At 43.7% G+C, this 23,058-nt stretch overlaps 1 protein-coding gene across 1 annotated transcript in view; it reads right to left on the bottom strand.

The window, feature by feature from the left end:
* Positions 1 to 23,058, bottom strand: part of dnah1 (dynein, axonemal, heavy chain 1) — a 357,521-nt gene that overhangs the window by 160,651 nt on the left and 173,812 nt on the right. Inside the window, exons 31-35 of the mRNA XM_059944450.1 lie at positions 13,565 to 13,678; positions 9,665 to 9,814; positions 8,473 to 8,559; positions 3,290 to 3,476; positions 1,706 to 1,797 (exon numbers count right to left, since the gene is read on the bottom strand). Of these exons, the coding sequence (XP_059800433.1) occupies positions 1,706 to 1,797; positions 3,290 to 3,476; positions 8,473 to 8,559; positions 9,665 to 9,814; positions 13,565 to 13,678 (630 nt within the window). The remainder of the gene's footprint in view (positions 1 to 1,705; positions 1,798 to 3,289; positions 3,477 to 8,472; positions 8,560 to 9,664; positions 9,815 to 13,564; positions 13,679 to 23,058) is intronic.

The raw sequence follows: 23,058 nt of genomic DNA, 5'->3' as shown, positions 1-23,058 counted from the left end.
GATTCCAGGGCAAATGGAAATGGACGCACGTGGCCTTCCCACCGGCTTTCGCTATTATGGGATCGCTAGCATTTCTTCTGGTGCGTCTGAGGGGCTGTTCCTACAGACCCTCTTTTATCCTGACTCACAGGGTCTCAGATGTCAATCAGGTTGAGATGATGCAATCCCTCCACCAACCTCCCCCTCGGTTCGTTGCCTGGGGGCTTCAATGCATCGTACAGGATTCAATACACAAGTCCGTCTCCAAGAGACAATAGCCAGTATCAATGGTTCCGCCTTTCGGAGGCCAGGACACATTCCAACTCTTTGTGGATTCTGCATGTCTTTCTCTCATTTCCTGGGTCTCCTGAACTGACTCAATAGTGATCTTGCGATTCTCAAAAAGGAGGGGGCTACCCCGCACCCTTCGGCCCCTCAGAGCTGTGGCACATTCGTAACAGGTGGTATAGCTTTTTGTAAGAAAGTAAACATGGCAAATCAAAGGAATAAATAATTTGGAGGTAGGGGGAAGAGGGTGGGAAATAAAATTGAAAGAAAAGATAAGCTTAGCACATGGGCATAAGGAATTTCTTAAAAGAATCAAATTAATATTGAGACAATGAAAGAAAAGATGAAATAATGAAGAAAAAGTTGAAAAATATCCATCTAAATAAAGGGAATAAATAAAAAATTTGAACAGAGAAGCATATTATTCTTGCTTACCTAATAATGCCACTGCTCCTCTGAGATCCTGTCAAAATAAAATCCCACCCTCAGTACCCTCTGCGTTTTATGTTTTGAATCCAACCTGCGAATTCCCTGTGGATCTCATCTTGTTACACATATATTAAACTTCCAGGGCAATAGAAGCAGAAACGCAGTGGCAAATATACTCATGCTTATGTACCCAATAGAACTCCAAAATGGAAAATCGTCTTAGAAACCCAAACAAATTCATGAAGGATTGCTCATAAAAATTGAAAAGAATTGAAATAATTTAGATTTTTTTTGATACGTCAGATGGATTTCAGTTTTGGAAAGCAAAAATTAAGAAACAATCCTTAATTGCTCCAAACATCAAATAATACACAGAAGGAGGGATATTTAGTATAAATTGGTTTCAGGATCGGCACGAAATTGCAGGCCAAATGGCCTGTCCAGTGCTGCGCTGTTTTGTATTCTGTGTTAATCTGATCATAATTTTGTTGCACACAAGTTCTGAATCTCACCTCAAACGAGAATATAGAAGACCCAATTAAATTTGTATTAGTGTGAATATTTTATATAAAGTATGTAGCTTACATAGGAAAACTAGCATACCATATAGGTGAACTTTTCACTTTGGAAATCTTTTAATGTGGGAGTAATGTATTTCCCACGTTGGTGTGGAGTATGCAGAGATAATGACAGGGGGATATGACCTGATATTTGGTCATCCCTTTTTTTAAAGACATACTGCAGTTCTGTCTTAAATGATGAATGAGTGGCATGTACAGCTCACGACCACCATTTGGTTAAAGACAAGAAGTAGCCTCTAACATCTTATAATTCCATTGCAACACAACCTAAATACTGGAGGAACTCAGCAGGTCAGGCAGCAGCTATGGAAATGAATAAAGGGCCGAGACCCTCCTTCAGAACAATAATTCCAAAGATAGTTCAATGGCTAAATCTGACAGACTATGATCCTATTATACAAGTAGTATTTTAACAGGATGTGTCCTACCTTTGTCTTTCCAGATCCTGAAGGACCAATCAACATCAGTCCATGCCGGACAATGGTGGTTTCATATAACTGAATGCACTTAGTTACAAAGCCTGTATAAGTAAGAGAGCACAATCATTAATGTAACGTTCTCAAAGAAATTTAAGAATGTAAATCAAATGACAATATATGGGTAGGTCTGTGGCTTTCTGCTATCAACTGAAAGCATTGCCAGTGGGATTATGACAAATTTAAATTGCTTCATGCAGTTTTTCATCCACTTAAGATGATTTGTTGTAAAATCATACAGTTGGCAAAAACTCCAGCTGAAAACACAAGGTGGAAAAATGAGATGTCATGACTTTCTTAGCAAGTTCAGATATTTTTATTCTCAACCACCTCAAACATTTGAACTGATAAATTATCATTTTTATAAAAGTGTGAAATATTTGATATGGTTATAGAATTCAATTCATTATTCTAATCCTTATTTTAAATATCTTATTACTTTCATTAAATAGAAAATAAGGATATTGCTTGCTAAGATTACTAAAGAGTATTTTCATGATTTTATTTCATTATATACTACTTTCATAATTTCTTTTTCTTACTGTCACTTGCTTTTGTAAAAATTCTACTGGATTAATTAAACTGAAAATGCAGAAAAGTAATTTTTATCAACACTGCCAACTTTGTGTAGATGCAAGTTACATTCCTTTATTTATTTATAGCATCTGGTGTACTACATTGAACTGTGGTTGTGGGATGAAATAAGCCAGTATGAATAGAGATCATGAGAGTCCCGGGTGGTCTCAGCTATGATATCTTTCTTGCTCAAAATCCTTTCAACATCATTACCTGAAAAATAACCCCAGGTGAGGTATTGGAATATGGTTTGTACCTTTGTATTAGCCAGTGCTTACAGCAAGGGTCCCGAAAAATAGGAACATGAGTCCCTGGAAATGAGTCTACTGCTGTGGAGCAAGTTTATCATTATGGCAAGTGAAGCCCGTCCGAGAACCCAGTGGCTGCAAGGCAACAATTGCTCCTGAAGCCGATGGTGTGGGACCCAAGACTTCTGCTGGCAGCAGTGAGAAGAGACTGGTCAAAAGCAGGCACACGCCACTGAAAACCTATTTGTTTTCCACTCTTATCCTAAATGATGTTAATTTTGCTCGAAGCTTTAATCAGTGCAGAGGAATGGAACTGATCATTGGCTCGTGTTCCGCCTTTAGGAACCGATGCAGCATACAACTCCAGCAATGGCCATAGCTGCACTCTCCACTCTCATCCATGCCAATCCCCCGGGAGATCGCAGGATATATTGTGCATTGAACTGGTGGAAGTATGGGCATTGCCCCCCCAAAAAACTGTTGGGGAATGTTCTGGGAAGTATATTTCTTCTCCTCCTACTTGGACCCTGGTCATGTAAATAATGAATTTTAAGAAATGAAACATTTGTAGGACGTATTCCTAATATTCTGGTATGCTTTCCTGTCAATTTGAATCAACTTTATACATCAGGTTTCAATTGTCTATAGCATGGCTACTGACATTACAAAGCAACTACCTGAAAGGATAATTGTTCTTTGAAAAATGACTAACCATTAACATCTTTTAGATTTTTCTTGGCACATTTATTGCGAATGGATTCCTCCAGAATGCCATAGTCAACACGCTGTTCCTTAATCTTTGGGAAGAGATCTGACACAATACCATTGAAGAGCTTCAGATCATCTTGTAGAAACTTGGGTACATTCACGTCACGGATTGCTCTCAGACATATCAGTTCCTAAAACATAGCAGAGCTTTCAGTTTAAAGAAACATGGTCAATATATGCTTGATATATGAATTTCTTTAATATTTAGTTTGGATCTATCCACAGTTCAATTCTATATGGCTTTTTATCTTCTATTCTTTCTTGTTACATCTTGGAATTATAAAGATCTTTACATCAAAATTAATGAGGATCCAGACTTCTTTCCATAGTTTTGCCTTGAATCACTTTAGATAGAGATAGGTTTAAATAAAGATCCATTGCACTAAACTGCTGAGCACTGAAACGCTGATCTCACAGAACAGACATTTATAAAGATCAGTAAGTAAGATTTGGGCTGTCTCTGACACCTTTGATAAGCAGCAATAGAGCAGCATTGATATGGAAGAGGATTCAAGTAATAGGGGAAATTTTAATATGTTAATGAACCTGTATGCCTCATATTTCAGCAATTATCTTCATATGAGAATTTCACGATGAGTTTCACAAAGCTCAGGAAACTCGGCAATGAAGCGGAACTTGGAAATGCTTTCCAAGCATGGCTTTTGGGTCAGAAAGAGAAGTCCTTCTTCGGTGAACCAGTAACCTGCAAATATTATGCTTGGTAAATGAGATTTATGGCTATTTATATAGAATATAGCATTAATGTTAAGACTCTTGGCAGTGTGGAGGATCAGAGGGACCTTGGGGTCCGAGTCCATAGGACACTCAAAGCTGCTACGCAGGTTGACTCTGTCATTAAGAAGGCATACAGTACATTGGCCTTCATCAATTGTGGTATTGAGTTTAAGCCAAGAGGTAATGTTGCATCTATATAGGACCCTGGTCAGACCCCACTTGGAGTACTGTGCTCAGTTCTGGTTGCCTCACTACAGGAAGGATGTGGAAACCATAGAAAGAGTAAGAGGAGATTTACAAGGATGTTGCCAGGATTGGGGAGCATGCCTTATGAGAATAGGTTGAATGAACTCGGCCTTTTCTCCTTGGAGCGATGGAGGACGAGAGATGATCTGATAGAGGTGTAAAGATAATGAGATAATGATCATGTGGATAGTCAGAGGCTTTTTCCCAGGGCTGAAGTGACTAGCATGACAGGGCATAGGTTTAAGGTGCTTTGAAGTAGGTGCAGAGGAGATGTCAGGGGTAAGCTTTTTATGCAGAGTGGTGAGTGCATGGAATGGGCTGCCGGTGGCGGTGGTGGTGGTGGAAATGATAGGGTCTTTTAAGAGACTTTTGGATAGGTACTTAGGAGCCTAGCAAAATAGAGGACTATGGGTAAGTCTAGATAATTGTAAGGTAAGGACATGTTCAGCACAGCTTTGTGGGCTGAAGGGCCTGTATTGTGCTGTAGGTTTTCTGTGTTTCTATTTATTTATCTATCTCTTTGGGATATAGTTCTGAATTGCCCCTGGAAACTCTAGCCACTGCTGCTCTGCTGTCATCCCTGCTAGTGTTTCCTTCTAATTAATTTTGGCTTGGTCCACTCTCAGGCTTCTGTAATTCACTTTAACCTACTGTAATACTGATACCTCCAACTTTAGCTTCTCCTTCTCAAATTGCAGGGTAAATTCTATCATATTATGATGAGTCCCCTAAAGGATTTTTTTTACCTTTCTGAACAATTCCAGTTCATTGCACAACACCCAATCCATTGTAGTGGATCCCCTAGCAACCACAAGCTGCTTTAAAAAGCCATCTTTGAGGCATTCTAGAAATTCCCCATCTTGGGATCCAGCACCAACATGATTTTCCTAATCTACCAGCATTTTGAAATCCCCATGACTAACATAACATCACCCTTTTGACATGCATTTCCTATCCCTCATTGTAATTTTTGCTACAGTTCAGAGTCCTTAAAACAACTCCCATCAGGGTCTTTTTACCCTTGCAGTTTCTTAGCTCTACCTGCAATGAATCTACATCTTCTGATCCTATGTCACCTCTTTCTAAAGATTTGATTTAGCTTTTTTACTAACAGAGCCATCCCACTACCTCTGCCTACCTTCCTGTCCTGTCCTGTGTATCATTGGATGTTAAGCTCCTGGCTATATTCTTCTTTCGGCCATGACTCAGTGATGCCCACAATATCATAGCTGGCAATCTCTAACTGTGCTACAGGTTCATCTACCTTATTCTGAATACTGTGTGTATTCAAATATAACACCTTCATTACTGAATTCATCACCCTTTTTGATTTAGTCTGCTTTTTACATTGCAACTCATCCCATTTGCCCTACCAGCAGCCTGTCCTTGCCCCATCCTCCTGTCAAATTAGATTAAAGCTTCCCAAACAGCTCCAGCAAACTTGCCTGCAAAGATATTGGTCCCCCACTTGGGTTCAGCTGTAACTTGTCCCTTTTATACAGGTCCTACCTTCTCCAGAAGAGATCTCACATTGTGATCCAGAAATCTGAACCCCTACCCCCTGCATCAGTTCGTCAGTTACACACTTATCTGCCAAATGGTCGATTTCTTACTCTCACTGGTATGTGGCACAGACAGCAATCCAGAAGTTACTACCCTGGGAGTCTTGCTTTTCAGTCTTCAACCTAGCTGCCTAAAGTCTCTCTTCAGGATTTCTTTGCCGATGTCATTGGTGCCAAAATATACCAAGACTTCTAGCTGCTCACCCTCCCCCTTCAGAATGTTGTGGACCCAAACCTACACATCCCTGACCCCAACACCCATACCATATGGGTGTCTCTATTGCATCCACAGGATCTTGACTCTATTCCTCTAACTAAGGAATCATCTATCACTACAGGAGTCCTCTTCACCACTCTTCTGAGCCTTAGTGCCAGACTCCATGCCATAGACCTGGTGGCTCCCCCCAGTAGGTCTTTCCATCAGCAGTATCCAAAATGGCATATTTATTATTGAGGGGAAAGGCCATAGGGTACTCTGTACTGGCTGCCTTTCTCCTTCTCCTGACAGTCACCAAGTTACCTGCCTCCTGTAACCTAGGGGTGACTACCTCCCTGTAGCTCCTATCTTCCACTTCCTGAGTTTCCTGTATGACCTGATGGTCATTGAGATGATAAATTAATCAAATTATTTATTTTGAAATTTTGTATATGAATTTTTAGACAATATCTCAAAATTTTGTTGATGAGTTATGAATTCTTTAAGAGTAAATTCCCATTACCTGAACTACCACAAAGTGTTGGCACAGTGGATATTCTTATCTGCTTTCCACATATTTATCAATGTTTTTCAATATACTTCCAGATATCTATCATCCTTAAGTGTAAATAATCTGATACTTTATTATTGCAAACTCTTGCTATGCATTATAGTTAAATGTTGTACATTTTTTATACAGTAGGTGTGTTTTCTATGTGAAATGCACTCTATATACTAATATCCCTTTGCATATAATCCACTCTGCTTGATTCAATAAAACTTGAAGATTTTATACTATATATAATATTCTTTAATTATTTCTGCATTCTTCTAGCTTTCAACATATTTACATTATGTTCCTAGCTAGTTCAATACACATTCACCATCTGCTCATCAACATGAAATTCATTCTGGCGATCTCTTATTCTTATATAAAATACTTTTTATTTTAGTGAAGAACTCTGTGATATACTAATGAATGGCCAATATATCATTGCTATCATTTTTAATCATATACACTGGTTTCCAGTTAACTGGGACACTTCAGGACCAGAGCATGTTGGCCCAATTAAGTGGGCTACCCCGATTAGCTGAAATTTCATGGAAACAGTTAAAAAGGTATAAGAAGGAATACTACCATTTAACCAACAAATTGTGTATTTAAGTGAAATACAGTGCAGGTTAGAACACCACCAATACTGCTACAATATTATAAAATTGTGTATTAGTTCCTAATAGTCATCAATGGAGGAATTCATTCAGTGTACCCTGCCATGTTCTTTTGATTGACTGTAAATGAACAAAATCAGTGCAGACACCTAGTGCAGATAATGGAGTGTTTTCATACAATGCTTTTAATGATTTCTTCCTATAAATCTTCATTTTCATTGTAACATTTGAAGGTATTGAAGATACCTTCAAATTCTTTGTAGTTCCTAATTTGTTGAAGAAGTGTTTAATTTTCACTCCTGGCCGTTTCTGGCACCTCCAAGCCTGGATGCTTGGAACCACAGTGTGCAAAATAGTTCTAAATTGTCTTACTGCTTATTTTACACCACCTATCAGTGGGTGACAAAAATCTTTGCTTTTTGAAAAGTGAAACACATAACTGACACTATTTAAAGCTGTTCAATGTATTATCTAATGGCCACACAAATGCACACAACTGACACCACAGAAACTGTTCAGCAACAGTGCTCTGTCCCAATTAAACGGCACAGTGTACCAAAGAAACAAATGGAATTCAGCTATTTTTTGATTAGTTTCTGTTCTTTAAGAGTTGTCCCAGATAAGCAGCTGTCCCAATTAACTGATGGCTCAATTAACCAGAATTCACTTAACATAATACACTGATTAATTATAGAATGACTATTAATCTATGGTCACAGATAGTTGTTCAATGAATAATATATACTGTGTACCATATAAATCTCTTTTGTAAGATTAGTAGTATATTCTTACTATTATCTTTATACAATCACTTTATTCTTTTAATAGTAAGTTATTATTTCAATTAATCTGTGTACTAGATTAACAATTATGCATCTATTATTCTGTATTCAACATAAAACCATAGAACCATAGAACATTACAGCACAGAAACAGGCCTTTTGGCCCTTCTTGGCTGTGCCGAACCATTTTTCTGCCTAGTTCCACTGACCTGCACCTGGACCATATCCCTCCATAGACCTCTCATCCATGTACCTGTCCAAGTTTTTCTTAAATGTTAAAAGTGAACCCGCATTTACAACTTCATCTGGCAGCTCATTCCACACTCCCACCACTCTCTGCATGAAGAAGCCTCCCCTAATGGTTGCCTATTTTGTAAAATATGATGAACTACTTCCTCATTTTAGAATAAATACTCTTTTCCAGTAGATCTTTCACCTCATCCATATCAGGGTTCTCTCTCTTCAGGTTTCCTGCTGCAGAGATCACAGTTTTTACAGCTCTCATTCCAAAGTCATAATGATCCTAAAGCAGAAACATTAATTAGTAATCAAATTAATCTTTAACAAACTATGTGGCTTTGTGTTCAGATTGTTCAGGTTGGAAGCACTATGGAACTTGTAAACATTGTTAACATTTCTCTTAAGTTTATTCTATTTGATCGGTAAATTTAGTAGATGAATGAAGCATTTTGTTCTTCAGATTTCCAATGTCTGCTGGAAATCTGAAGAGGAAAATGCTGGAAATACTCAGCCATCAGCTTCAATAAGAAGAGCAGAATTAATACATCCTATTCTGATAAAAGGTCATTGACCTGAAACATTACCCATTTCTAGCTTGATGGTAACTACCTGCCATGCTGAATGTTTCCAGCATTTAAAAAAAATCTTATTTTCTCAATAAAATGTGGAGGGAAGCTCATAAATTAGAGAATGCAGAAGGGAAAGATTAAGTATCCCTTGTCTCAGCTGGTTAAGGTCAAGAGAGGAGAGCAGGGGCAGGTAATGCAGTTATAGATAGATGGCTGTACTGATTCAGCAGACCTTGCCTAACACTGTGAGGCCAGCCATTTAATATTATTCTGGTGATGTCAGGACAGGAAGTTACATGTCCTGAGAAAACTGCAATGGCTAAAAGCCAAAATGATACATGGTGATGAGTTACAAACTTCTCTAGTATTTAAAAAAAAATTTAACTGTAGTGAATGAATCTATGTTAGTAAAACACATTGTTCAGATAAATGAGTTCATAGGAGTGAGAAATTGTCAGGAATTCTTATATTTATGGCCTTCAATGTAAATAAAAGGTTACTGTACACCAAATCAAATTTGTTTAGAAAGCAAAGATAACTTCTCCAGATAACCCAGTATAGCCTCCCCCAACTTTTTATCCCCCCTCGACCATCCCAAGTTACTTCACTCCTGATGAAGGGTTTCGGCCCGAAATGTTGTCACTAAATGTCATCTCCCAGAGATGCTGTCTGGCCTGCTGAGTTCTGCCACTATTTTGTGTTTTTATTTATTTCCAGTATCTGCAGATTCACTCGTGTATACTTAGCCATGGTTCAGTGAGGAAAGATTAGGTGGTGAAATTGTAATAATGATACTCTAGTTTGAGACTGTTAATTTACCTGTGAACTGAGTTGCTCGCTGGACAGTTTGAAGGTTGTGGTGATTTTCTTTGCAAGTACTTTGGCATTGCTGAACCCAAAGGAATACAGAGAAATCTCAGCGATCATGGCATAGTCAGGAACCATCATTGCCACAGGCCTGAACAAAGCCTAAACAACGGGAAACATTAATTTCCAACCGATTAATGAACATACATTCTACATGACTGAACATGAAATATTCTCAGATAGGGATGTGTTAAACACTGTATCCCTCGTAACACCTTGAGAACACAGGACTAGTGGCATAGAGCAATGAAGGATGTGTTGAAAGTAGAAAATTCCAGAGATATGGAGTCCAGGACAATATATTAAACACAAATCTTTGCTATTGTTTTGATTTACATCTATTTCCAGCCCAGTAGACTGACAGATTATCAAGCCATTAAGTGAGAGTTGTTGCAGTTGGAGGTTACAGTGGGATTGTCTTAAATGTTCTTCGGAGAAGCTGATAGGAGATGAATCAAAGTACTCCATCAAGAAAGAGATTCTGGAAATTAAGATCAAACAATGTAATGGATTTCAGCACTGAAGAAAAAGTGAAAGGAGGAGATTGGGTGAGATAATGGGATCGAGAGAAAGAAATTAAAGTAGATGATCAAGATTTGGTTAGGGGATTGGTGACAGGAAGCTCACACAAAGCTTGGGGAGGTAATCCTAAACAGAGCTGTGAAGAGAAACCATAAGCAGCTGACAGAGGCTTCTTTGAGGCTCATGGATGATGGATACTCCACAAATCAATCTCCAATAAAAGTTACACACACAATGTGCTGCTGGAAAGCAGCAGGCTAGGCAGCATCTATAGGAAGAAGTACAGTTGATGTTTTGGGTCAAGACCCTTTGTCAGGACCAATGGAAAAAAGAGATAGTAAGAGATTTGAATGTGGGAGGGGGAGGGAGAGACCCAAAATGACAGGAGAAGACTGGAGGGGGCAGGGTGTAGCTAAGATCTGGAAAGGTGATACAGAGCTGGAGAAGGGAAAGGAACATGGGATGGGAGGCCTAGGCAGAAAGAAAGGGGGAGGGGAGCATCAGAGGGAGATGGAGAACAGGCAAGGAGTTATTATGAGAGGGAAAGAGAGAAAAAAATTAAAAATTAAAATTAGGGATGGGGTAAGAGGGGAAGGAGGGGTCTTAACAGAACTTAGAGAAACCAATGTTCATGCCATCCGGTTGGAAGCTACCCAGACAGAATATAAGGTGTTGTTCCTCCAACCTGAGTATGGCTTCAACCGTAGAGAAGGCCATGGATAGACATATCAGAATGGGAATGGGACGTGGAATTAAAATGTGTGGCCACTGGGGGATCCTGCTTCCTCTGCCAGACAGAGCGTAGATGTTCAGCGAAATGGTCTCCCAGTGTGTGTCTGGTTTCACCAATATATAGAAGGCCGCACCGGGAGCATTGGACACAGTATATCACACCAGCCAACTCACAGGTGAAGTGTTGCCTTACCTGGAAGGACTGTCTGGGGCTCTGAATGGTGGTGAGGGAGGAAATGTAACGGCAACTGTAGCACTTGTTCCGTGTACAAGGATAAGTGCCAGGAGGGAGGTCAGTGGGAAGGGATGTGGGGGACGAATGGACAAGGGAGTCGTGTAGGGAGTGTTCCCTGTGGAAAGTAGAAAGTGGGGGGAGGGAAAGATGTGCTTCATGGTGGAATCCCTTTGGAGATGCTGGAAGTTACAGAGAATTACATGTTGGACATGGGGGCTGGTGGGGTTGTAGGTGAGGTCAAGAGAAACCCTACCCCTAGTGGGGTGGTGGAAGCATGGGGTGAGAGCAGATGTACATGAAATGGGAGAGGTGCGTTTGATGGCTGAGTTGATGGTGGAGGAAGGGAAGCCTCTTTCTTTAAAAAAGGAAGACATCTCCTTCGCCCTGGAATGAAAAGCCTCATTCTAAGAGCAGATGCGGTGGAGACAGAGGAATTGAGAGAAAGGGATGGCATTTTTACAAGCAATAGGGTGGGAAGAGGAATAGTCCAGGTATCTGTGAGAGTCCATGGGCTTATTGTAGACATCAATAGATATATAAAAGCTGTGGAAAGAAATGACTTGTAGGATCTAGTCATTCTTTGTCTTGTTGCTGCATTTTTCCAACTTTGGGAACCCTCTCCAAGTTCCAAGTGTACTCTAGAAGACTGGTATAAAAGTGATTAATTAATTTGTGAGATGGAGCAAGTTCCATCCAATCTTTCAACACAGATATTGTAGAAAACATGCAAGCGATAGTGTGCTGCAGATGCATTTCTCATTTAAACCCAATTCCATCACTCGCATAATCATTTAAAAAACTCACAATGCTGTCTGACTTCTAGTGAGCTCATCAGAAACTCTGCATCTTAACCTAAATTCCATCCCCCAACCACTTAGCACACTTCTTCAAGTTTGTTTAATGTCATTTCCAGTACACAAGTGTAAAAGAGAATAAAATAATGATCAATCCAGCCCAATGAAGACAAAATGAACACAATATAAATATATTCGATAGCCTACAGTATATACATAGACTGATGTTATGTACGTAAAGAGATGCTAGACACAGGAGTGTCTCTACATAAAATTACACTGATTGAAAATGATAAAAGTGGAGGTGTCTGAGGGTGGAGGGGAGTGTTAGTGGGTGGAAATGTTGATCAGCTTTCCTGCTTGGGGTAAGTAACTGTTTTTGAACCTGCTGGACCTGGCGTGGATGCCATGCAACTTCCTCCCTGATGGACAAACAGTAGGACAAACAGTTCATGAGCAGAGTGTGTAGGATCCTTCATGATATTATTGTCCCCTTTCCAGCACCTTGAAAGAGTGCAGAGAAAAATTACGTTGTCAGAACCTAAGTTATAGGTTAGGACTTTATTCTCTAGTGTGTAGAAGAATGAGGGAAAATTTGATGTACACAAAATTATGAAGGGCATAGATAGGGTAAATGTAAGCAGGAATTTTCCACTGAGGTTGGCTGAGACTACAACTACAGGTATTCGGTTAAGGGGGAATGTTTATGGGGACCATGAGGGGGAACTTCTTTACTCAGCAGTTGGTGAGAGTGTGGAACAAGCTTCCAGCAGAAGTGGTGGATGCAGGTTGGATTTCAACATTTAAGAGAAATTTGGATAAGCACAGTACATGAGCGGGAGGGGTAAGCTTCGGGTGAAGGTCAATGGGACTAGGCAGGTTAATAGTTTGGCATGGACTAGATGACTGTTTCTAGATGCAGCGTTCTATGACTCTATGACACTCATGGACCTGATGAGGTTTTTAATCACAGTCCATTAGTTTCATAGTCACCATTACTGGCACTAGCTTTGCTCTTATTCCCAAATTAACTGTTTAAATCTAAACTCCCTATAGAAATATTCAAATTTAAATCTCTGAATCCATAGTCATAGAACATAGAAAGACGAACTGAAGGCCAGTTTTGTCCAGAGGTTGGACAAAACCCAAGCTATCTGTCTCTTCTGTGAGTTGGCTCCTGCAACTGTATAATTTCTGCGTTGAAGGACTAATCTGTTTAAACTTATTGTGTGAGAGCCAACAACATTCTAACTCAGAGGCAAATATGCAACCTTTATACCATAGCTGGCACCTTAAGTCACATTGAAAGTGTAATGGCAGAGAACTGTTATTCAAGCAAAATTTAGAAGAAACCTTTAGAATTATAAATACACTAGATAGTGGAAAGTAAGATGCTAATTCTTTATTGAAATGAAATAAAGGTACAAGTATGTTTATGGCATATTTTCAATTTAATTCATCTCATCCTGCCAACATGCTAAATGACATTACTGGCTTTTCTTTTGTTTCAAACGGTACAAGTGTACTAACTAAATTGGATAAATGTCCATGGACGAAAGCCTTGCCTACCTTAAGATTGTCAGGTAACTCTGTACGACCTGCATAGCCAGGGTTCATGGTAATGAAGACAGCACAAGATGGTATCAGTGGAATCTCTATACCCTCGAACATGAAACGTTCAACCTGTAAAGATAATTTGGGCAATGAGGCAAACTTCAGAGATAAGACTGACATATTTACTTTTCAATAAAATTTAATGATGGAAATATTAGTATACTGTATAGTCATTTTCTGTCATTTTATTATAACATAATTATGAAGTAATATTGTGACGATAGACCAGGAAAGGATAGTTAGGACCCAAGTGCTGGAGTATCGGAGATTAGAATTGAGACATGAGACTGTTATAAAGATAGGGTTCTAAACTAGATGCTGGCCAAGAATCCAAAGTTGAGCTGATGATTAAGCACCAAACCTCAGTTCAGGTGCTCTTTAAATATTACAATCCTTTAAATATTAACATGGCCGCCAATTAGCTGGACGGGCCTGAATCTTTAAAGGAGACATGCCAGCTATCCATATTCGGAGGAGTTAGAGTGTTTAAACCCGAGGCTGGCATGGTCGGGTGATGTACAGTTACAATGAATGACCATGAAGATTTTCATCCATGGTTTGTCTGAAACAGTTATAGAGTGAAGGAGCCCTTGAGGTTGGGTGCAGGGTTCCTTGCTCCAGGCACTCACCTTGCATGCCTGCCTGTAGTGTCGGACCTCTCTCACCATTCCAGGCCACCAGTATCTTCTCCTGATGAACTGGCTATCCCTGGGTGAGTAGTCATTCTTGATGCACATCCCCATTGAAGTACCTGAGATCTGACAGAACTTGGGATGAACATACGACCCAGAGGACCGTTCTTAGGAATCTCCCCTTGCACCTGGGTCTTGCAAACAAGTGCATCAATTCCCCAACAAACTGGCACTACCACCTTAGCTTGGGGTAAAATGCTGGTAGGCTGCTCCTCTCTTTCTGGTTAATTGAACTGACAGTACAAGGTATCCAGTTTCTGATTCTTTGACTCCAATCGATAGGCAAGGATGAAATAGAAGCAGCTAAAGAAAAGATACCACCTGGCCTGCCTGCAATTCAGTCTTTTGACCCTCTGAATACAAGCCAGGTTCTAAATACAATAAAAGAGTTCTTGGCCCTCTGAAGCCAGTGATGCAATCCTTCCAAGGCCAACTTGACCGCAAGTGACTCTCTATTTCTGCAGTGATAGTTTACCTCTGTTGGGGATAGCCGCCTGGAGAAGAATACATACAGGTGCAGTGTGTTGTCCAAAGGTGTCTGTTGGGACAACGCTGCACCTACTCAGATGCCCAAGGCATCCGCCTCCACAATGAAGGAAGGTCTGGGTTAGGTGAAACCAAAGTGGGAGCTGTCGTAAACTGCTGCTTAGCTCTGCAAAATCAACCTCCCCTTTGGTAGTCCAAACAAAAGGGGCCCATGGATCTGTTAGTTAGTGTTGTCACTGAGCTGAAGTTCCTGATATGAAAAGATGGGAAATCCCATGAATCGTTGACTTTTTCCATATTGGATGGCTGTGGTCAATCTCTGACTGCCTTACGGACCATCTTGAGATTGCCATTAGGGATGATAAAACTGAAAAATGAAATGGTAGTTACATGAAATTCGGATTTCTCTAGCCTGACATAAAGACCAAAGAAGATATCTCTGAAGGAGCTATGTGCTCCTTCGTAGACTTTGAGAAGATTAAGATATCATCCAAGTAGACCAAGGCATACTTATGGAGAGCATCCCCAGAGCACATAGTTTATAAAGTCATGTCCAGGTACTCATAGTGCCCTGTGGGAATGTTGAATGCAGCCTTTCACTTGTCGCCCTTCTTTACGCTGACCAGATTGCATGTACTCTGCAAGTTTAGCTTCAGGAATACTCTTGCCCCTTGGAGAATCTCAAAGGCAGAGTTCGTGAGTGGAAGGGGGTATGATTTTTGGCTGTTATGCGATTTAGCCCTCTATGATCAAAGCATGCCTGCAGGCTCCCATGCTTTTTATGTACTCCTCCATACTGCTTCTCTCTGGGCATGAAAGTGCATATAATCAACCCAGTGGAGGACAAGTACCAGGCTGTAGATCTAAAGCACAGTTGTAGGGTCACTGTACTGGAAGAGTTGAGGCCTTTCCCTTGCTGAAGTCCTCTTCAGACCTCCTTGTAGTTGGAAGTGATTTTGACTGGTATGGGTGTTACAACGACACCCAAACCTCCCTCTGAGGATTACTCCTGAAGCTCCTTAGATAGTGTGGTAAAGTATGTATACCTGTATACTTGTCTGGACACGCCCCTCTGCTGACTGCTCCTGTGGCTCCTCCCACAGACCCCTGTATAAAGGCGATTGGAGGCACTGCTCCTCCCTCAGTCTCCAGAATGTTGTGGGTTCTTCTGTTGCTAATAAAAGCCTATCGTTCACCTCCCGTCTCCGAGAGTTATTGATGGTGCATCAATTTTATCAGCAACAGTTATAAAATATGGAGAGCATTTTACGACTATACCGATTGGACATTGACCCTCAATCTCCAGAAGCTAACATCGCCTTTGAACTCTGGCTTGCATGCTTCGAATCGTACCTGGAAGAGGTACGTGTGACCGACCCTGCTACAATGCGCAGAGTTCTCCTCTCCAGAGTCAATCCAAGGGTCTACTCCATGATCAGGGACCTGCCGACCTACCAAGGGGCACTGGACGCCCTCAAAAGACAATACCTGCAGCTGGTGAACACCGTCTACGCAAGATATCGCTTAGCGACATGGCGGCAATGGGCCGGAGAGTCGAGCGCTGAGTTTATCCAGGCCCTACAGACACTCATGTGGGCCTGCGACTGCAAGGGACTGACGGTGGAACAGCATGTAGAGCTGCTGGTAAGAGACGCCTTTGTTACAGGGATCAGGTCAGGTTATGAGCGCCAGCAGCTGCTGGAATATGCCAATCTTACCTTACATCCAGCGATCGAGCTGGCCGACACGCTGGAGGCCGCTCTGCACAATGCTGACGCTGTCCAGGCTTGCGATCTCCCACCGGCCCCGTTGACGCCGCAGACCCTGCGACCCACTGGCGAATCGACCACAGCTGCCATGAGTCCATGAATTCCCCGCAACCCGCCAGTGATTCGGCCATGGCTACTGCCTGTCGCAAGTCCGCGCAGTGTTACTTCCGTGGACTCAAAAAGCACCCTGGAAAATGCTGCCCGGCCCGGAAAGCTATCTGCTCCAGCTGCGGGAAGAAGGGCCACTTCACCAAGGCCAGTAAGTCTAAACTGCGAGCGGGATCGAGCAGCGCCGCGTGCGAGGCATGAGGGTCGCCACCATCTTGCCTGCCTGCCTTATGTGAGGCATGGGGGTGGCCATCTTGCCTGCCTGCCGTGTACGAGGCATGGGGTGGCCATCTTGGTCAGCGCCACCTCGCCCCGCCTCTGCTTACCAGGGACCAAGACGGCGATTCAACTCTGGCCTCCGTGACCCTCGACCAAAGCGCTTCACACCAGCTCCCAAGGTCAATGATGGACATCCTGGTGGAGGGGCACAAGACCAGCTGCCTGTTGGACACGGGCAGCACTGAGAGTTTTATTCACCCGGACACAGTGCGGACTCGTGATACAGCTGGAGATCCAGAAAGTCACCATGGCTTCTGGATCGCATTCCACAGACATTGGGGGGGGGGGGGGTTATGTAGCGACATTGATGGTGCAGGGCACAGAATATCAGGACTTTGCGTTACTGGTCATGCCTCAACTGTGTGCACCTGTGCTATTGGGGCTCGACTTCCAGAGCCACCTGAAAAGTGTGACAACATTATATGACGGGCCCCTCCCACCACTCACTGTCAGAAATCCTCAGTTTTGTGGGACTTCGTCATATACCCCGCTACTGACCACACACACACACCGACCCGCACATCCCACCCAGCACCATGCTGACTGCCGCGCTACTGACCCCACATTCAGCCTCTCCACCCTCAAGATCCCTCCCCCACCGCTGTTCGCCAACCTGACCCCCGACTGTAAACCGGTGGCAACTAAAAGCAGGAGGTACAGCGCGGGGGACAGTGCCTTCATTCAGTCAGAGGTGCAGCGGCTGCTCAGGGAGGGGATCATTGAGCCAAGCACAAGTCCTTGGAGGGCCCAGGTGGTTGTTGTTCCGACCGGGCAGAAAAATAGGATGGTCATGGACTATAGCCAGACCATCAATAGGTTCACACAGCTTGACGCATACCCCCTACCCTGCATCACGGATATGGTCAACCAGATAGCTCAGTACAAGGTGTAGTCGACAATAGATCTGAAATCCGCTTACCACCAGCTCCCCATCCGCCTGGAGGACCGCCCCTACACCGCCTTCAAGGCGGGCGATAGGCTCTATCACTTCCTGCGCATCCCCTTCGGTGTCACAAATGGTGTCTCTGTCTTCCAGAGGGAAATGGACCGGATGGTGGACCAGTGCCAACTGAAGGCCACGTTCCCATATCTAGATAACATCACCATCTGCGGTCACGACTGGCAGGATCACGACACCAACCTCCAATGATTTTTCCAAGCAGCCAAAGCTCTGAACCTCACCTATAACAGGGACAAGTGTGTGTTTGGAACCACCCGACTCGCTATCCTTGGGTATGTCGTGGAGAACGGGGTCATTGGCCCTGACCCCGACCATATAGTGCCTGGGCTTCTTTTCCTATTACGCCCAAAGGGTCCCTCACTACGCAGACAAGGCCTGCCTCCTGGTCAAGTCCACTGCATTTCCCCTCTCAGCCGAGGTCCGTGCGGCCTTCAGCCGCATTAAGGGGGACATTGCCAAAGCAACGATGCATGCGATGGACGAGACCATTCCCTTCCCAGTAGAGAGTGACGCCTCCGACTTTGCACTGGCTGCTACCCTCAATCAGGCAGGAAGGCCGGTAGCATTCTTCTCTCGTACCCTTCAAGGCCCTGAAATTCGGCACTCCACGGTGGAGAAAGAAGCCCAGGCCATAGTGGAAGCTATCAGGTACTGGAGGCACTATCTTGCCGGCAAAAGGTTCACCTTGCTGACCAACCAGCGCTCAGTTACGTTCTTGTTTAGCAACCAACAGCAGGGCAAAATCAAAAATGATAAAATTTTGAGGTGGAGAATAGAACTCTCCACCTACAACTATGACATCCTGCACCGGCCTGGAAGGCTCAATAAGCCCCCTGAAGCCCTATCCCGGGGAGCGTGTGCCAGCGCACAGCTCGACCAGCTATACGCCCTCCATGCAGATCTTTGCCACCCGGGGGTCACCCGACTTTACCATTTTGTGAAAGCCTGGAACCTGCTGTAATCCCTGGAGGACATCAGGACGACGACCAGGGACTGCCAGGTCTGCGCTGAGTGCAAGCCGCACTTCTACCGTCCTGAAAAGGCGCAACTTATCAAGGCCACCCGCCCCTTTGAGCGACTGAGTGTCGACTTTAAGGGCCCCCTTCCCTCCACTGACCGCAATGTCTACTTTCTCAACATAATCGATGAGTACTTGCAGTTCCCCTTTGCCATCCCCTGCCCTGATACCACTGCCACGTCCATCATAAAAGCCCTGCGCCAGCTCTTCACTCTGTTTGGATATCCCTGCCATATCCACAGTAATAGAGGGTCCTCATTTATGAGTGACGAGCTGCGCCAGTACCTGCTGGCTAGGGGTATTGCTACTAGTAGGACCACGAGCTATAATCCCTGGGGAAATGGACAGGTGGAGAGGGAGAAGGCCACACTCTTAGCCCTTAGGTCAAAGGGATTGCCGGTCTCTCGCTGGCAGGAGGTCTTCCCTGAGGCAATCCACTCCGTCCGCTCCCTGTTATGCACGTCCACTAGTGCCACCCCTCATGAGCGACTCTTTTCTTTTCCCAGGAAGTCTGCCATGGGACCACCCTACCGGCTTGCTGGCATCCCCAGGGCCAGTGCTGCTCCGGAAACATGCGAGGAGAAATAAATACTCCCCGATGGTTGAGAGGGTTCACCTCCTTCATGCAACCCCCCCCCCCCCCAGTATGCCTGCGTGGTCTTACCTGATGGGCGGGAGGACACGGTCTCCGTCCACGACCTAGCGCCCGCTGGAGCACCAGACCCCTACCCCGAACACTCCACAGTGACTATGAACCCCGTACCCACCCAGTTATATACCCACGAGACACCGCGCACACCAAGCCCTACACAGACTCCTCATGACACTCCCATACCGGGCGCCATGCAGACACATGAGGGGTTACTGATGCCTAACAGGCTGGCACCTCAAGTCAGGCCGGAGCCAGCACAGCCACCGACACCAGTGCAATCACCACCGGTGCTACGTAGATCGCAGTGACAGACTCGACCGCCTGATAGACTTAACCTGTAAATATACTTCTAAGAACCTTCGCTCCATGGGGACTCTCTTTTAAAACAAAGGGGGGGGGGGGGTGAATGTGATAAACTATGTGTATACCTGTCTGGACATGCCCCTCTGCTGATTGCTCCTGTGGCTCCTCCCACAGACCCCTGAATAAAGGCGACTGGAGGCACTACTCCTCCCTCAGTCTCCAGAATGTTGTGGGTTCTTCTGTTGCTACTAAAAGCCTGTTGTTCGCCTTCCGTCCCCGAGAGTTATTGATGGTGCATCAGGTAGCGAGGGTGATTTGGCTGATCAGAGTTCACTAGAGTCTTTAGTGGAAACAGATACACAATCAGAGTCCAATTCTTCATCCATATCCTCAGGCAATGGCCTCAAGACACTACAAATGGTCTTTGTGGTCTTGGGACGAGGCTGCAAGGGTCAATAATTAGGAGCCTTTCCTTTAGACAGAACCTGGTGACTGGATCCCTTAGATTTGGCTCCTAGAGCTCCTGACCTCCTTGGCTTGCTCCTGAACCAGAGACTCTCTTTCAAGTTCCAACTAGCCAGGTTCGGGACACACACAGTTGTGTTGGCTGGAGCCACCTTGTCTGTCCTTAGCAGCAGGATTGGGTCTCCTGAAGGCTCCAGGAAACCCTGAACAAAAGTCTGACTCCTCGTTGGCTACTGGTTTCAGGAGAGTCTGAGGGTTGGAACACCAAGCTGAAAACATACCCTCTTGCAATGACTAAACCATGCAATGATTCTCCCTTCCTTCCAGTTCACAGAGGGGTTTTGCAGGGACAGGCAAGGGTGCCCAAGGATCAGGGGTACGTGAGGACATCTATCCATACTGTCCTTGCCTTAACAATCACATACTTACAGATACTGGTTTCAACATTTCAACGTTAAACCCGACCTGATTGGCTGGATCTGAATTGCCTATTCTTGATTGGTTATTTTGAATTGGTCTTATTCTGATTAGTCAATTTTTAAGCCAAACCCTCTTTAGGAATGTGTGGTCCCAGGCTGAAGCTATCTCTACACTCTTAGAACAAACATTTAGGTCCCCACTTGGCAATGGATTCAAAACCCCAACTAAGTATTTGCAAGTGGGTGTGTTGTTGTTACTTTGCAACTCACAATGGGCTTAATGGTATTCCGGGTTTGTGTATTTTTGGCAAACCATAAATATGAGGTGTTTGCACCTCACTTTGATCTTAACCACATCCTCCATTTTTGCTTTTTTTTTAAACAAGCTTTATGCATTTAGTCTCAATTTTTGGCATTGGACTCCTGGTACCAAGTGGAGTCATCTTTCAACAACAGATATTAAAGCAGCCAGCTTCTGCTGTTACCCCACTGTGTCTAGCACTACTGCTGCTCTACTCTTGTCTGTCTGCAAAACTATGATGTTGCTATTGGTCCTCAGCTCTTTTAATGCCATTTGTTCCATTAGCATGATGTTAGAGACAGGAGGTTTAGATCTCAATAGCTTACCGAATTTCAAATCTAAAATCGTTCTCCACTGGAAGGAAGTACGCAATGCATTCCATGCTTGTTAATACTTCAGCTATCAGTTGTTTTGCAGGTGTTATTGCAAAATTGAATCCCCAGAGATGGAGCATGTGGGGACCTAAATGTTGGTTCTAAGAGTGTAGAGATAGCTCCAGTCTGGGACCACGTATCCTAAAGAGTGTTTGGCCTATAAAAAATAGACCAACCAGAACAAGGCCAAATCAAACTAACCAATCAGGAATAGGAAATTCAGACCTAAGCCCTGCCCCTGTCCTGCTCGCTCAAGAGGTATCTCTAGGGGGACTAGACGTTTGACTAACTTGTGCCTGAGGAAGATGGTTGGGTTTACTGCTGAAACATTGCAATCAATATCTATAAGTATGTGTCAATCACAAACAAGAGAAAATCCGCAGATGTTGGAAATCCAAGCTACATACACACACACAACATGCTAGAGGAACTCAGCAGACCAGGCAGCATCTGTAGTCAACAGGTCCTGTCCAGGTCTTGGTCCGAACATCAACTGCCTGTCTACAGATGCTACGAACTGTCTACGAACTACAGATACTGCCTGTTCTACTGAGTTCCTCCAGCATTTTGTGTTTGTTGTCTTTAAGTATGTGTCTGTTACGACCAAAGGATAGTATGGATAGATTTGATTACCAGTCTCAAAACCTTCATAGTCAGGTATGTGAGGAGAATTGATGATATAGAAACAAATATCCTCCACATGTTCCTCTACCCACATCCGCAACACTTATGTCTGCTGCAGAATCTGCCCAGAACCAAGAGGACGACCATCAAGAGCTCTGGCAGGCATGGCTCAACTCCTGCAGATGTATGTTGAGCTGACAGGTGGTCCCCAAGTCAGCAAAATAAGAAATTACTGGCTGCCCCAAAGGCCACAAAGGTATTCGCCTCTAGTTGGTTCATACCCTAGAAGATCTCCACCTTCAGCATAACCACAGAATCAGTAGGGATGGGAGAAGTGGCTGCTACCATCACAGTCCTCCTGACGCTGGACAGTCTTAGCAGTGTCAGCTGCAGCTTCAGACATTTGGCCCACAGGTGACCTGCTTCCCCTCAGTAATAGCAGCAAACTCGACTTCAATGCTGGGACTTCCAGTTGGCGCAGAGTCTTGTGTGGCCGATTTGCATGGCTTGACAGGATCCTGAGCAGGAGATGGGCTAGTCATTGTCAAAGGTTGGCAACTGGAATTGTGATGCATTAAGGCTGGGTTTAGGCTAGCCCTCTTCGACTTCTTGAGGTAGTCCCAGCCTCGCTCCACCAGATTATTGAGATGAATGGATTGGTTGATCAGAACTTACAAGTCCTCTATCAAGAGTAACTTTAGTTCACCTTAGCGCCATGGCGGAACAGTGGCCTTAGCCTCCGTGTTTCCAGCCACTCTCCTTGGTCAAAGTCCAAAATTCAGTAGTGTAATTGGCTGCTGACCTACTACCCTGATGCACCTTTACCAGGCTCTGTTTGCTCCAGTAGGATGATTTTGGTCCATGAATTCCTCTGAATCCAAGCAAATCTTTGACCTCTGCTCCCTATGTGCAGTGGCCCAGGCCAGGGCTCTCCCAGTCAGGAGAGAGATCATGATGGCCACCTTTTTGAGCTCCATAGTGAACCAGGATGGTTGGAA

The sequence above is a fragment of the Hypanus sabinus genome, chromosome 19, assembly GCF_030144855.1.
Source record: "Hypanus sabinus isolate sHypSab1 chromosome 19, sHypSab1.hap1, whole genome shotgun sequence".
Classification (NCBI taxonomy): domain Eukaryota; kingdom Metazoa; phylum Chordata; class Chondrichthyes; order Myliobatiformes; family Dasyatidae; genus Hypanus; species Hypanus sabinus.
Note: the sequence above shows the minus strand (reverse complement) of the source record. Positions and strands in the feature narration are given on the sequence as shown.